Source organism: Nomascus leucogenys, chromosome 19, assembly GCF_006542625.1.
Source record: "Nomascus leucogenys isolate Asia chromosome 19, Asia_NLE_v1, whole genome shotgun sequence".
Taxonomy (NCBI): domain Eukaryota; kingdom Metazoa; phylum Chordata; class Mammalia; order Primates; family Hylobatidae; genus Nomascus; species Nomascus leucogenys.
This window is the reverse complement of record NC_044399.1, coordinates 72,407,825-72,423,085: the sequence shown is the minus strand read 5'-3', so window position 1 is coordinate 72,423,085 and position 15,261 is coordinate 72,407,825. Positions and strand designations below refer to the sequence as shown.

At 45.9% G+C, this 15,261-nt stretch overlaps 1 protein-coding gene and 1 long non-coding RNA gene across 4 annotated transcripts in view; one reads left to right on the top strand and one right to left on the bottom strand.

The window, feature by feature from the left end:
* DHX33 (DEAH-box helicase 33) overlaps positions 1 to 11,627 on the bottom strand; it is a 28,635-nt gene extending 17,008 nt beyond the window's left edge. For 2 of the 3 annotated variants that reach the window (XM_030800178.1, XM_030800179.1), the window contains exons 1-4: positions 11,147 to 11,626; positions 5,834 to 5,994; positions 4,289 to 4,516; positions 3,222 to 3,392 (exon numbers count right to left, since the gene is read on the bottom strand). In XM_030800178.1, coding sequence (XP_030656038.1) covers positions 3,222 to 3,392; positions 4,289 to 4,516; positions 5,834 to 5,994; positions 11,147 to 11,612 — 1,026 coding nt within the window. In that variant the 5' untranslated portion in view covers positions 11,613 to 11,626. Of the gene's footprint in view, positions 1 to 3,221; positions 3,393 to 4,288; positions 4,517 to 5,833; positions 5,995 to 11,146 lie in introns of all 3 variants that reach the window. The other variant, XM_030800180.1, reaches the window with a different exon arrangement.
* A 36-nt stretch (positions 11,628 to 11,663) lies between these two features.
* LOC115831448 lies at positions 11,664 to 12,978 on the top strand. The gene is made up of 3 exons (XR_004026932.1): positions 11,664 to 11,711; positions 12,534 to 12,612; positions 12,710 to 12,978. It is a non-coding gene; the product is annotated as an uncharacterized LOC115831448 (long non-coding RNA).
* The last annotated feature ends 2,283 nt before the right edge of the window (positions 12,979 to 15,261 follow it).

Here is a 15,261-nt window from a genome sequence, read left to right as displayed (position 1 = left end):
TTCAGCCCAGTATTAACAGAACAAATGTTCAGAGGTATACACAGACAGGATAAAATCTAAAACAGTCAAAACCTCATCAGCGGGAGAATTCATCAAAGCCAGTGGTAACCTAATGCACCAGCAGCCAACATTCATGAAAAATTCTCATTTGCTTTCTGCAGTTGAACAAGGCAGACTTCTTCCCCAAACACTAGGAAAACAATAGTAAAGGCTACTGTCTCAGAAAGAAAAGGCAATGAGAGATGAGGAGGCTCAACTCACTTTGGAAGAGAGAGGGGAAAGGGGCTGGATGACTTGGCTGGAGGGAGGAAACTACAAATTAAGTTGTAGGAGAGTGAAAACTCAGGGATTGGTTCAAAGTCTGAGTATAGTGTGGTCAAACCCTCCAGCTCCCTCTCCCACCCAGGATGGCCAGGAGACTGGGAAGCCATGGGCTTCACCGTGGGAAAATGGTGACAAAGGGAAGAGTCAAGATGACAACTGCACAAAGGCCGAGGAGAGCCACCTGCCCCAACTGGAACAGCAGCATAAGGGACTCTGAAAAGACAGACTGTGCTTGAACACAGAACTATACACGATTGGCATATGAGAGATGTTGGAATATTTGGGAAAAAATGAGCCAGAGCTACCCAGAAAGTTTGCACAACGGTGTTGTTCAAGAAACAAGGTATAGGGATGATGGTGTGCCACTAGCAATGTGTGGTCATAATATTGTTAGCATTGATACCGGACTCAGAAAGCATCATAATAGGCCAGACACAGGGGTGCAAGCATGTAGTCCTAGCTACTACCAGTGCCGAGGTGGGAGGATTGCTTGAGCCCAGGAGTTCCCGACCAGCCTGGGCAACATAGCAAGATCCTGCCTCAAAAACAAAAACCTAAACAAAAACATGATAGAACTGTCTAGAGGCTGGAGATAAAGGGGGTTGGGGAGGGGCATTCTAACTCTTGTCACCATGGTAAGAAATTAGCATATGATGCCTGATACCCATAACTCAAGAAATAGTGGTCAAAGCAAGGTAGTTTGGAAATACGAAAGCAATATGTCGAGATTGAAAGTAGGTGCCCTAAACAGCAGAAATCTGGGATGTTTGAAGTAAAAACAACTGCTATTCTTTTATTGTAAGCCTTTTACTGTAAACTCCTTGACTTTTTAAAACTTTAAACCCCATAGGCATCACTTATTTTAAAATAAAAATTGACCAGGCACGGTTTCTCACATCTGCAATCCCAGTGCTTTGGGAGGCTGAGTCGGGAAAATCACTTGAGACCAGGAGTTTGAGACCAGCCTGGGCAACAAAGCAAGACCTTGTCTCTACAAAACATAAAGGAAAATTAGCCAGGTGTAGTGGTGTGTGCCTATAGTTCCAGCTACTCAGGAGGCAAAGGCAGGAGGACTGCTTGAGCCCAGGAGATGGAGGCTGTAGTGAGTTCTGATTATGCCACTGTGCTCCAGCCTGGGTGACAGAATGAGACCCTGTCTCTAAATAAGTAGATTAATTAAAGAAAAATTAATTTTAAAAGTTTGCCTCTGGATTTTCTCAGAAAGCTAATAGGAAGGTAAAAACATTAAATTTTATACAAATTAAATAAAAGTGACTTAATGATTCAAATTTTTGAAGTAAATGTTTAATAAAATGAGAAAATATTTTTAAATATTCTCCTAATATAGTTTAAAAAAAAAGAAACTCTAAGTTGCAACCCATTATTGGGCCAATGTCAACTTTTTCTTTTTTTGTGATAGGATCTTGCTCTGTCTCCCAGGCTGAAGTGCGGTGATCATAGTTCACTGCAGCCTTAAAATCTTCCAGGCTTAAGTGATCCTCCTACCTCAGCATCCCAAGTAGCTCGGACTACAGGCGTGCACCACCACACCTGGCTGACTGTTTTATTTTTAATAGAGATGAGGTCTTGCTATGTTGCCCAGGCTGGTCTCAAACTCTTGAGCTCAAGCAATCCTACCCACCTCTGCTTCCCAAAGTGCTAGGATTACAGGTGTGAGCTACTGTGCCCAGCCAACATTTTCTTTAAATGAGGTACAAAATATCAGAGTACCCTACATATAGTAAAAGACACAGTATTTCTTCTTTAAAAAATAATTTTTATAATTTTTTATAGAGACAGGGTTTTACTATGTTGTCAGACTGGTCTTGAACTCCTGGAATCAAGTGATACTCCTGCTTTAGCCTCCCAAAGCATTGAGATTACAGGTGTGAGCCACCATGCCTGGCCAGAAGCAGTGTTTCATAGACTTATTTCAGTTATATGTATAGCGTACTGGGTTGCAAAAGAAAAAGTACCTTTTTTTTTTTTTGAGACAGCGTCTCACTCTGTCACCCAGGCTGGAGTGCAGTAGCGCGATCTCAGCTCACTGCAAGCTCCGCCTCCTAGGTTCACGCCATTCTCCTGCCTCAGTCTCCCGAGTAGCTGGGACTACAGGCGCCCGCCACCATGCCCGGCTAATTTTTGTATTTTTAGTACAGACGGGGTTTCACCGTGTTAGTCAGGAGTGTCTTGATCTCCTGACTTCGTGATCCACCCACCTCGGCTTCCCAAAGTGCTGGGATTACAGGCGTGAGCCACCACGCCCAGCCAAAAGTACTTCTTAATGGCGGTTATAATCAAGAAAAGTTGGTAAGCTACTGCTTTAACATGGAAATTTTCTGGCTCAGTGTAAGAAAGCTGCTGGTCAGAGCTGAATAATTTTTCTTTTCAATGAAAATCAGAGATATCATAAATAAAGGATAAAAATCCAGACACAACAAATGAACTCCTTATTCATTGTGCGTTTTTTTTTTTTTTTTTCCAGACGGAGTCTCCCTCTGTCGCCCAGGCTGGAGTGCAGTGGTGCAATCTCCTCTCATTGCAACCTCCGCCTCCCGGGTTCAGGCGATTCTCCCACCTCAGCATCCCGAGTAGCTGGGATTACAGGCACCCGCCATCATGCCCAGCTAATTTTTGTATTTTTAGTAGAGACAGGGTTTCACCATGTTGGCCAGGCTGGTCTTGAACTCCTGACCTCAGGTGATCCACCTGCCCTGGCCTCCCAAAGTGCAGGGATCACAGGCGTGAGCCACTGCACATGGCCCCCTTATTCATCTTGATGACACAATTCACAAAGTTGTTTTATTCAGTAGCTTTCCTTTTCAAGGCTCAATGTTCTCACTACCAACTTGCAAGATAAAAGAGAACTTTTCAGGAATTTGCCCCCAGCACCATACCTGGTGGATCTGGAAGACGGAGACAAGCGCGGCATGCAGGTAATCATTCTGAGGCTGTTTGGTGTAAAACACCTGGATCGGATGCTGCCGACCCTCTAGGTAGAGGACGGGGGCGCCGTTGAAATACTGAGAGAACAGGTCCACATCCATTGTAGCTGACATCACAATCACCTGCATAAGAGAACGAAGAGGAGGACCAGAAACAAACAGTGGGACGGCCTTTCCGTGTCCCTCTCAAGCCCCAAAAGCAGATGATTGAGGCCTGTGCCACCCCCATCATATTTAACTTTCTTCCAAGGCTCTCAGCAGAACAGGCAGAGGAAAACACCCTGCTAAAGCACACAGGCCTGTTTCCTTTCCTTTCCTTTCCTTTTTTTTTTTTTGGGAGACGGAGTTTCACTGGGTGCGGTGGCTCACGCCTGTAATCCCAGCACTTCGGGAGGCCGAGACAGGTGGATCATGAGGTCAGGAGATTGAGACCCTCCTGGCTAACACAGTGAAACCCCGTCTCTACTAAAAATACAAAAAATTGGCCAGGCGTGGTGGCGGGTGCCTGTAGTCCCAGCTACTCGGGAGGCTGAGGCAGGAGAATGGCATGAACCCAGGAGGCGGAGCTTGCAGTGAGCTGAGATTGTGCCACTGCACTCCAGCCTGGGCGACAGAGCAAGACTCTGTCTAAAAAAATAAATAAATAAATAAAAAATCGAGATGGAATTTCAGTCTTGTTGCCCAGGCTGGAGTGCAGTGGCATGATGTCGGCTCACTGCAACTTCTGCCTCCCAGATTCAAGTGACTCTCCTGCCTTAACCTCCCGAGTAGCTGCAACGACAGGCATGCGCCATCACGCCTGGCTAATTTTTGTATTTTTAGTAGAGACGGGGTTTCACCATGTTGGCCAGGCTGGTCTCGAACTCCTGACCTCAGGTGATCCACCTGCCTCAGCCTCCCAGAGTGCTGGGATTACAGGCGTGAGCCACTGCGCCCGGCCAGGCCTGTTTCCTTCCGTGTGTTACACATACTTTCAGGGGAAGTTTCCCTCATACTTTCAGAGGAAGTTTCCCTCATACTTTCAGGGGAAGTTTCCCTAGTTCCTTTCTTCTCTTCTGTGCAGCTTTCACCACTCCAAAGAGCACATCTGTGTGGATAGTCCGTTCGTGAGCCTCATCCAAAATGATGCAGCTGTACTTCCGAAGCAAAGAGTCTGAAATTGCTTCACGCAGAAGCATGCCATCTGTCAGAAACTTGATCCTGGTGTCTTCTGAGGTGACGTCATCAAAGCGCACTGTATAGCCAACCTGTGCAGGGAAACAATTTAATCAGTCATCAAACATTTCTTGAGCACCCACTGTGTCTGGCACTAAGTTGGGCACTTGCACTACCACAGTGAACAAGACCAACACCAGCGCTTCCCACTCCCTTGGGAAGCATGCAGTCTAGCTTTTGAGAGAGACGATGGTCAAGTTTACTTTAACTGCAGTTAATATAACCATTACAAGGAATATTTAAAATTAACCTTCTACCTGGCTGGGTGCGGTGGCTCACGCCTGTAATACTAGCACTTTGGGAGGCCGAGGCGGGCGGATCACGAGGTCAGGAGATCGAGACCATCCTGGCTAACACGGTGAAACCCTGTCTCACTAAAAATACAAAAAATTAGCTGGGCGTGGTGGCAGGTGCCTGTAGTCCCAGCTACTTGGGAGGCTGAGGCAGGAGAATGGCGTGAACCTGGGAGGCAGAGCTTACAGTGAGCCGAGATCGTACCACTGCACTCCAGCCTGGGCGACAGAGCGACTCCGTCTCAAAACAAACAAACAAACAAACAAAAAACATTAATCTTCTACCTCAAGATATTTAATAGTTTCATGTGGGCCGGGCGCAGTGGCTCACACCTGTAATAGCAGCACTTTGGGAGGCCAAGGCAGGCGGATCACGAGGTCAGGAGTATGAGACCAGCCTGACCAACATGCTCAAACCCTGTCTCTACTAAAAAATACAAAAATTAGCCGGGTGTGGTGGCGGGCACCTGTAATCCCAGCTACTCTGGAGGCTGAGGCAGGAGAATTGCTTGAACTCGGGAGGCGGAGGTTGCAGTGAGCCAAGATTGCGCCACTGCACTCCAGCCTGGGTGACAGAGCAAGACTGTCTCCAAAAAAAAAAAAAGTTTCATGTGAAGCTATGTACAGATATGAAAAGACATCTAAGATATTTTTACATGAAATGAGTACACACACACAAATAAATCTGTCTTATATACAGTTCTGAGACTCATTCTCAATACTCACATATACACTGGCATAATGCTTACAATTTTTCTAGAAAGATATATAGATAAGAGAGTTAACAGAGGTTACTGAAGGCTTAAGATGTTCAAGGAAAACAACTAATTTAACCAACTTGATGACAGATTTTGAAAGCAAAGCACATGGGACCAAAGCACATGGGACCAACAGAGCCCCTGATCTCTCAGGAGCCAGTAAAGAACTCTCGGAAGAATAGGCAAGAAAGTAGCTCATTATGTAAAAGAAGTCTTGTTTAGAAAAATAAAAGGCAGTGGGCATGGGGAGAGAGCTGTTTAGTCAAGAAGTACTAATAGTAAAGAAGGAACCAGATACCAGCTTCCCGAGTTCAGTTCTCTTCTCATCTGAGACTCTAGTAGCAAGAGAGATGGCAGCTACTCGACGAGGCTGGGTCACAGCAATGATACCCTGGCGGCTGATCCCTCCTTCATACAGGTACTGAGGGATCTGAGTTGTCTTCCCAGAGCCAGTTTCCCCTAGGAGAGAGGGGGGGGAAAAAGTCTCATTGAAATGCAAATTGGGGCTGGGCACCAGGGCTGGCACCTATAATCTCAGCACTTTGGGAGGCCGAGGTAGGAGGCTCTCGAGCCCAGGAGTTCAAGATCAGCCTGGGCAACATAGCAAGACCCCGTCTCAACAACAACAACAATTAGCCAGGTGTGGTTGCATGTGCCTGTAGTCTCAGCTACTAAGGAGGCTGAGACAGAAGGATCATGAGGCCCAGGAGTTCAAAGTTACAGTAAGCCATGATTGTGCCATTGCATGCCAGCCTGGGAGATAGTGTGAGACACTGTCTCAAAAAAAAAAAAAAAAAAAAAAAGAAATGCAAATTGGCTGGGCACAGTGGCTCATGCCTGTAATCCTGGCACGTGGGGAGGCCAAGGGAGGAGGATCACTTGAGCCCAGGGGTTGCTCCTGGGCAACATAGGGAGATGCTGTCTCTACAAAACATGCAGACATTAGTTGGACGTGGTGGTGCACGCCTGTGGTCCCAGCTACTCTGAAGGCTGAGGTGGGCGTATTGCTTGAGCCTGGGAGGTCGAGGCTGCAGTGAGCCATGATCATACCACTACACTCCAGCATGGGCAACAGAATGAGACCCTGTCTTAGAAAAACAACAACAACAAAAAGCAAATTGACATAAATTTCACCAAACAACTCAAAGTCAGAAGTAAAATATAAAATACTCTTGAGTTGGTAAAGCCTCAGGAGAATGGGCATTTAGGTGTGTATACTGCTGGCGAGGTTAGCTGGTTAATTGGTATCATTTCCCAGGAGGCCAAATTATGTTTTTTTTCTTTTTTTGAGACAGAGTCTCGCTCTGTCGCCCAGGCTGGAGTGCAGTGGTGCGATCTCGGCTCACTGCAAGCTCCGCCTCCGGGTTCACGCCATTCTCCTGCCTCAGCCTCCGAAGTAGCTGGGACTAACAGGCGCCCGCCACCACGCCCGGCTAATTTTTTGTTTTTTAGTAGAGACGGGGTTTCATCGTGTTAGCCAGGATGGTCTTGATCTCCTGACCTCGTGATCCACCCGCCTCGGCCTCCCAACATGCTGAGATTACAGGCGTGAGCCACCGCACCCGGCCATGTTTTTTAAATCTTTAAAATGTTTATATCCTTTGACCCACAATTCTACTTGCAGAAATTGGTTCTAAGAAAATAAGTAAACGTGTATAAAGATACAGCTTCGAAGAGATTTTATTCAATTGTGCTCCTGACAGAAAAAAACTGGAAACAATATAAATGTTCAAAAGGTAATTTACATAGTTAAAATATAAAATAAAACACAACTGTTACGTAGATTTCTGCATACTGACTGATATGAAGAGACATCCATTCACGCACTGCTGCCTTCAACTCCTCGCCACTCTCCTGCCTGCTGCCTCCCTTCAAACCCTCTGCCTCTGCCCACACTATGGGCAGAACGCCTGCCCTCACACTGCCTGCCTCGCAAACTCTAAGATGAGTTAGGCCTCAAACACGCTGCCTTGGCTGCACAGTGGCCCTCCTCTGGGCTCCGTAGTGCCTTGTTCATCTCTCTTCCAGCACTGACCATCCTGCGTTGTACAGAAGCGTTTAAATGTGTCTGTCCTCTGTCCTCTTCCAACACCAGAAGCTCCCGGAGGGCAGTGCTCTCAATGTCCCTCTCGTGTACTTGAGTATTTTGCATACAATAAGCACACAGTAAATGTTATTTCTTAACCTGTATGAGTTCCTTTAACGGTGCCTGATTACAGCAAATAACTCAGTAAACCTGTGCATCCTTCCCCTCCGTCTAGCTACCACCAGGCCTCTCTGACCTCACAGAGTCCTCCAGTCCTATTATTTGTGGGTTTTTTTTCCTGTCAGTCTGTCAGCCCCCCCTGACTGCTCATCCTTCCTGACCCAGACAAGAATCAGACTAAGGATTTGATTATTCTGCAATCTTCCTGCTGAATCCACTAGGCAAAACCCCAAACTTGGATCAATGTCTCCGTCTATCTTTCCTGCTCCTATACCAGGGCAACTGAGCGTTGCTAAAGTAAAATACAAAATGCTTGGAACCAGAAGTGTTTTGAACTTTGGATTCTTTCAAGTCTTGTAATATTTGCATTATACTCACTGGCTGAGTATTTTAAATGTGAAAATCTGAAGTCCTGAATGCTCCCAAATCCAAAGCTTTTTGAGCACCTGACATAACGCGCAAAGGAAATGCTCCTTGGAGCCCATTCTGGATTTTGGATTTTCAGATTTGGGATGTTCAACCTATAATTTGGCTGTGCATGAGCAAACCTGAGTTTACAGTGTAGCCGAAATGCACCTAAGCACCAGTACTACCATCGATCTTTTTTCTTGTTTTTGCAGCCTTTCTTGTCTCCATCCTCCCCAAGGGCCCACCTGAAGCCCAGTGACTCCCATTCTGAGCAGGGCTCCTGAACCTGTCTCACAGAAGTGGGATTCTAAAATGTGATCTCTCCCTAACTGCCCCTACAAGCCCTTCTGCAGTGCACCATTCTTATATCCGTTCTCTAGCCCTGCAGCCTCTTAGCCTTCCTCCTCTTCCAGACCAGCCCTGCATCTAGCCCTTGTGGCCAAGCTCCCCACTTCCCCACGCCTCCTGATCTTTGCTCCGTTAGCTTGATTCTATCTTCAGCCTCCCTCCCTACTGAGTTCTTCCCCTCAACCTCTGAATACAGACAGTCCCTGTCTTAGAACTGTTCGACTTCAGGATGGAGCAAAAGTCAAAATCGTAAAGTAGAAACTGTACTTTTGAGTACCCACACAACTGTTTGTCACTTTCAGTATGGTATTCAATAAATTACATGAAATATTCAAGACTTTATCATAAAATAGGTTTCATGTTAGATAATATCACCCAACTATAGGCTAATGTACATGTTCCAAGCACACTGAAGGTAGGCTGGGCATATTAAATGCATTTCCAACTTAGGATATTTTCGACTTATGAGGATGGGTGGGTTCATCCACACATAACCCCATCCTAAATCGAGCAGCATCTGCAAAGTTTCTCTCAGCTTCCCTCCTTTTTCCTCAAAACAGAAGCCTGCTCCCCCTGCTTTCAGCCCTCAGCTCAATGACAAATCAGCTGTTACCCACACAGCTTTGTTGAAATAGCTCTCGATGGGATCCACGATCAATAGTGTCAGAGATCGTCTGTGAAAGTCGTGAAAAATTTTATGAGAGGAAATTTATGCAAGAAATGTTTTACAATTTAAAAGTTATTAGGCCTCCTGAATGCTTTATAAAATGTCACTATAGCTCTTAGCTGTACAACTTGCCTGCTTTGCAGCCAGGTAAAACCTAGGACACGTGGAGCTAAATGCTGAAATAAGCCAGACTTTATCTGCACTTCTGTCTTAGGTCCTAGGCTGTACACCTAACGCATAATTAAAATCCCAAACTTACCAAGGTTTTCAACAAAGGTAAAGTTGCTAAAAGTTAACAGTGTAACATGTATTTAAAACTATTGAAGAGACAGTTTATGTGCAAGGTGTGTAAGGAAAGTAAAATACACTTTTGGTAAAAAGATTATAAGGAGGGATAAGAATGCACATTTTTACCTATGTTAAAAGGTTAAATAATTGTTTTGGGTGGGGGGGCGCCAGGCGCGGTGGCTCACGCCTGTTTCTATATCAACCAATCGGACCTAGTAAAAAGCGCTGCTAAAAAACTGAAGGCTAAGGGAGTACCAAAACCACCCAATGGACTCCTGGTTTGAAAACAAAATCATAGCATGGGTCATCCCATTCCTGGACCCTCTCCTAATAATATGCCTGGGACTAATGTTCTTACCTTGCCTAATCTTTTTCAAAGATTTTTAACTGACAGGATCATGGCCATTTCACAAACAACTACCCCAAAACATCTACAGACGGCATTACTCCTAGTCAAGCCGAGACCAGGAAACTCTCCGTCCCCTCGTTAGTAGGAAGCAGTCAGAAAGGACATGCCGTCCCTCCTCCTTTTTATAACTATAGGGTCTGGATTGACAAAGCAGGAGCATCACCATCTTGGACAAGCCCCTCATTCAGAAGTTCACCTTAATAAAAAACCGCCTAAATCCAAACGGCCTCAGCCTAATGGCTAAGGTCAGCACGACCATAAACCACAAATAACATCTCCAGCCAGAAACATTCCAAACTCCTCTCCGACCAGAGACATGTTAACGGATAACCCCACTCTGGCCGGGAATATGCCAGCCGGGAGATAAACCCCCTCGGGCCGGAAAAATGTCTGCCCCAAGATAATCTCCCCTCCTCCCAAAAAGAGCCCAACCCCGCCAAAAACTTCTCCACACATAAAAACATTCCAAGCTTGTGATAAGCCCCCTCACCCTAAAACCAATATATACTCTTAGTCTGTAAGAGAAAGGGCTCCTGACCGAAATCGGTCAGGAGCGCCTCTCAGGTTTTAACTAAAGAAAACCAGTCTTTAACTGCCAGCCGCGTTTCGTGTTTCTTTCTTTCCTTTTTCTTTAACTCTTACAAATAGCTCACATCCAAATCCAGTGGGCATCACATCCAAGTCCAGTATAACTGGACTTGACTGCTGCATCTGCTCACTCCCTATTCCTTTGACTAGCAGCACTCATGAGTTTCCTTCCCCTCTTTGGCTGCTCATCCTTTCCGTCTTTCAGTATCTCCTCTAACACGCTGGGGATCATAAACCCCTTGAAATCTGTCCCTGCCCCACAACTCTGCCTCTTTTCGTGCACCAGAAACTACACCTTCCCTTTCGACCGGAATGTGTTTAGGTTCCCATCTCTCAAACAGGCTTTCCCCCCTGCCTAGAATGACCACCCTCCCACACGACCTCCCCAGCCGCCTCCTCACAAACTGGGTCAGATCCACTCTTCTAAGCTCCGCAAGCCCCCGGTACGTCTCTCTACCCTTTTACACGGAAGGTGAGTCTTTGCCTACACAGTCGGTCACTCTCACCGGGCTGTCCAGCGCCTCCAGGGCAGGGCTGCCGGACTCTTCTTCGAGGCCCCTCTCCAGGTCTGGCCCAGAAAAGGTATTCAGGTTTGTTGAAGCCACGGACGAAAGGGATTGAGAGGCACGTAAGAAAAACTGCTCTAGCTAAGCCACGGACGAAGTGCAAGGAAGAGCCCGCCGGCGCGGCCACTCACCGATGAGGACCGCGTTGTCCAGGTTTCGGAGCTGGGCCAACAGTTGCCCCCGCGCCTGGAAGATGGGCAGACTCCGGCGCTGCAGCTCCACAGCTTCAGGGTAGGGACTGGCCGAGGGCTGGGCCAGGGGCGGCTGCTGCCTCCGGCCTCCTCCTCCACCTCTGCCGCCGCTGCCCGCAGTCAGCAGCATCACCACTTGCCTCCCGGGAGGGAAGGACCCAGCGCGGCTCGGAGGTCCAGAGCCCGGCCGGAATCTCTTGGCCGGCGGGAAGCCCGCCTCCTCCGGCATGTCGGGAGGGCACCGCGGCGGGAGGCGCAAGCGCCGGCAGCTCCTGCCCCCTCTCAGGTGCAGACAACAGGCGCGCACCACCCCTTCCTCGCCACGTGCTGGCGGCTCCCGGCGACCACCGATGACCTCACGGCTGCCCCAGCCTTTAGAAAAGGGACTGCAACTCCCAGCATGCATTGGGGGCTTGGGAAGGCTTTCACTTCCTGGGAGTGGGAAAAGCAGGGCCTGAGGTACAACCAGGAAAAGGCCCGGAGCTACAACCGGGAAACACAGGATGTACGGTTCCGTGGGACTGTAGTCTTGGTTAACGAGGTTTTTCTCATTGTTTTATTTATTTATTTATTTATTTATTTATTTATTTATTTATTTATTTATTTATTTATTTATTTATTTTGAGATGGAGTTTCGCTCTTGTTGCCCAGGCTGGAGTGCAATGGCGCGATCTCGGCTCACCGCAACCTCCGCCTCCTGAGTTCAAGCGATTCTCCTGCCTCAGCCTCTCAAGTAGCTGGGATTACAGGCGTGCGCCACCGCCCCGGCTAATTTTATATTTTTAGTACAGACGGGGTTTCTCCATGTTGGTCAGGCTGGTCTTGAACTCCCGACCTCAGGTGATCCGCCTGCCTCGGCCTCCCAAAGTGCTGGGATTATAGGCGTGAGCCACCGCGCCTGGCCCATTGTTTTGTTCTAGTAGCATTACTTCTTTTCAGTAAACCCGCGTTTTCCCCTTCTCTGTCCAAATAACAGTCACTCTTCAAGGAAAGTACTTAATTCTGTAAAATCAATGAGAAGCGCAAACGTGCATTGTCTAATCCTCTAAACAACTTATAAGTTATGTGGCATATACTGGTTATTAGATTATCTCTAATTTACGGATAAAGAAATTGAGTCATCTTAGTCATTCAGATGTCCCCAAATCATAATCTTGTGATCATCTTGTGTTACAGAAAGGAAAACCAATTCTGATATACATGAATTTAACTCAGAAAATGACTACTCCAACGAATGTGGTCGCCTCCAGTAATACAAGCAGAGAAAGGAGGGAGTTCAATGAAACTAAAATTGTCTTTTATTTTTCCTTCCCCCCAACCATTCCAGCCAGACTCTCAAGTTCTCTACATGGCTGTGCAACCCCATCATAGACTTCAATGAAGATTCACAACTGCAGCAGAAAAAAGTAGGATTATAACTAGTTCTTCCTTACCCTCCTAAAAGTTCTTAGATGATTTGCTAATTTACCACGGAGAATGCCAAGTAGCTGTTTGCTCTTACAGGAAATGTGATTTCCAAAGGATACACCGTAAGCTTCAGCTCATGTGAAGGGCATCTTCTGAAGCTCGTTTCCATGAAACTCGCCCTGTTAAATATCTCCCTTCCCGTGATTCATGAGAGAGCTAGTCTAAAAACAAAAAACCTCCCCTTTCCTCCAGGTCGGAGATAATTTTCCTCTAGTTGCTGACAGTTTGGTGACCAGGCATTACTGAAAATGTGCACGTTGAACCAGCAGCAGATTTGTGTTTAAGAATAAACTGACACATTTTCACTTCCTACCCTGAAATATTTAGAAAGGCAACCCAAAACTACAGGGGATAATAAATGTTAACTCTCAAATTATGGACTTTGCGTAAAGACATCCCAGTCCTTTTTCCCAGTGTGCTTTCCAGAGTAACTTTAGGAGTCCGATGTTCCAAATGATTACAATAATTTAGATAATGTAAATGGGTGGACTTATTTCTTGATGGAGCACATGCCACCTCTAGATGCAGCCACTAATCATTTCTAGGCAATGGCTGTCATGTAGACCTATTATTGCCAGATCTTCCAATTTTCTCAAGAAAAGCCAAAAGTGAAGATTTTTACCTGTCCATGTTAAATACAGGCTTAAACTTAAAAAAAAAAAGTACTGTCAAAACAAAGCACATAGGTAGGTAACCAATCTGTAGGTAACTCATCCATAATCTCTGGCCTAATGATCCAGGTATTCTGTAGCCTCAAAGCTAAGAGGACAAAAGAGTTGAAAAATTAAGTCCTATATATGCATCAAGCCATGCTGCCCACATTTCTCCCATTGGTAGACTGAAATCTGCTGTTTCTCCTGAAGAAGTCTCTTGGGGTTCACCAGCTTTCATATGTAGATACTGACAAGCTAATAACTATGCAAAGAATATCCTGGTTCTTCCTTCAAAAGACGAAGTGTCAGACACATTTCATTTTTAACTTGTCTGGGATGGTCTGTGGACTTAACTGGTCTGATCACGACCATAACAGCTGGTGGTCACCTTTGCTTTTTTTTTTTTTTTTTTGAGACGGAGTCTCGCCCTGTCGCCCAGGCTGGAGTGCAGTGGCGCAATCTCGGCTCACTGCAAGCTCCGCTTCCCGGGTTCATGCCATTCTCCTGCCTCAGCCTCCCGAGCAGCTGGGACTACAGGGGCCCGCCACCACGCTCGGCTAATTTTTTTTGTATTTTTAGTAGAGACGGGGTTTCACCGTGGTCTTGATCTCCTGACCTCGTGATCCACCTGCCTCGGCCTCCCAAAGTGCTGGGATTACAAGTGTGAGCCACCGCGCCCGGCCTCACCTTTGCTTTTCTGACCACCAAATCACTGCCCTTGATCATGTTCAGTTTCCCTCTATCCCACTTTCAGAGACAACCACAAGCTTCAGCAACTAGGCTCAAGCTTGCATGCATACACTTTAATCCCTCTATAATTAAAAATACCAGATAATACTTTGCTGATCAATAAACAAAGGTATTTATTCAGCACCCATGTGCCAAGCACTGTGCTAGGCACTGTGGTGGATACAAAAATTAAGACATGGTCCCTGCCCTTAAGGAGCTTACATTCTCATGAGGGAGACAAGACTAATATACACGTACCAGCTAGGAACAGTACAAGACAATATATAATTTGGCGTAAGAGCATGTCATACAGACTTGAAGCTTTATAGGGATTCAGAGACAGACAATAAAATAGGCCTTAGAGTCAAGATTTTTTGAGGAATCAGGAACAAGGCCAGGCCTTGAAGAACTGAAGAGACTTAAGTTGAGGTCCCTGTTAGGTAGAAGTGGGAGTAAAGTTAAGAAAAAAACAAGTATGCATATAATGTAGGGGCTTACTAAGAAGTCACTGTGGATTTCTGAGCAGAGGAGTGACTTGATCATCCAAGATTCAACAATTTTATTGCAAACTCATAAAATATGGTTAAGTAGCCTGGAGACATCCTACAGAACACAGAAAATAATGGCAGGATCATGACTAACAACATAGCTGGAACTCACCTGTCAAAGAAAAACAGCTACAACATAAAACCCTGGCAGGATAGATGACAATACTTCTAGGAAACCCATTACTCAACATGGCAATAGCTCCAATGCTTCCTTATTTTCAGAGGCCCCAGAGGTGGAGGGTTTCATTATCCAGACCCAGGACTTAGGTGTTCTGCTTCTAGAGACTACACAATAGGTATGAAAGATATGAGGACATAAAAGACACAGAAAAAACAAGTGGAAGAGAGAAACAAATAGAAATCCATACTGGAAAAAAACGCACCGAAATGTATATAAAATGTATCTCCTAAGGAGATGCAATTTGTATGTCCATTTATTTTTAAATGAACGTATACCATATTTCCATAACAAACAAAAACCACTATGCTTTAGCCAAGTGTGCTTTTCAGTATTACTAGAAGAATCCAGGAATCCCTCAAATTATGTGTAAGGTTAGTTGGTCACAAAATTCCACGTATCAAATCTCACTTTTAGTTTATTTGCATTGTGAAAGGGAAGTGTGTTCTGGAAGAACTAAGATTGAGAGGTAAATTGGGG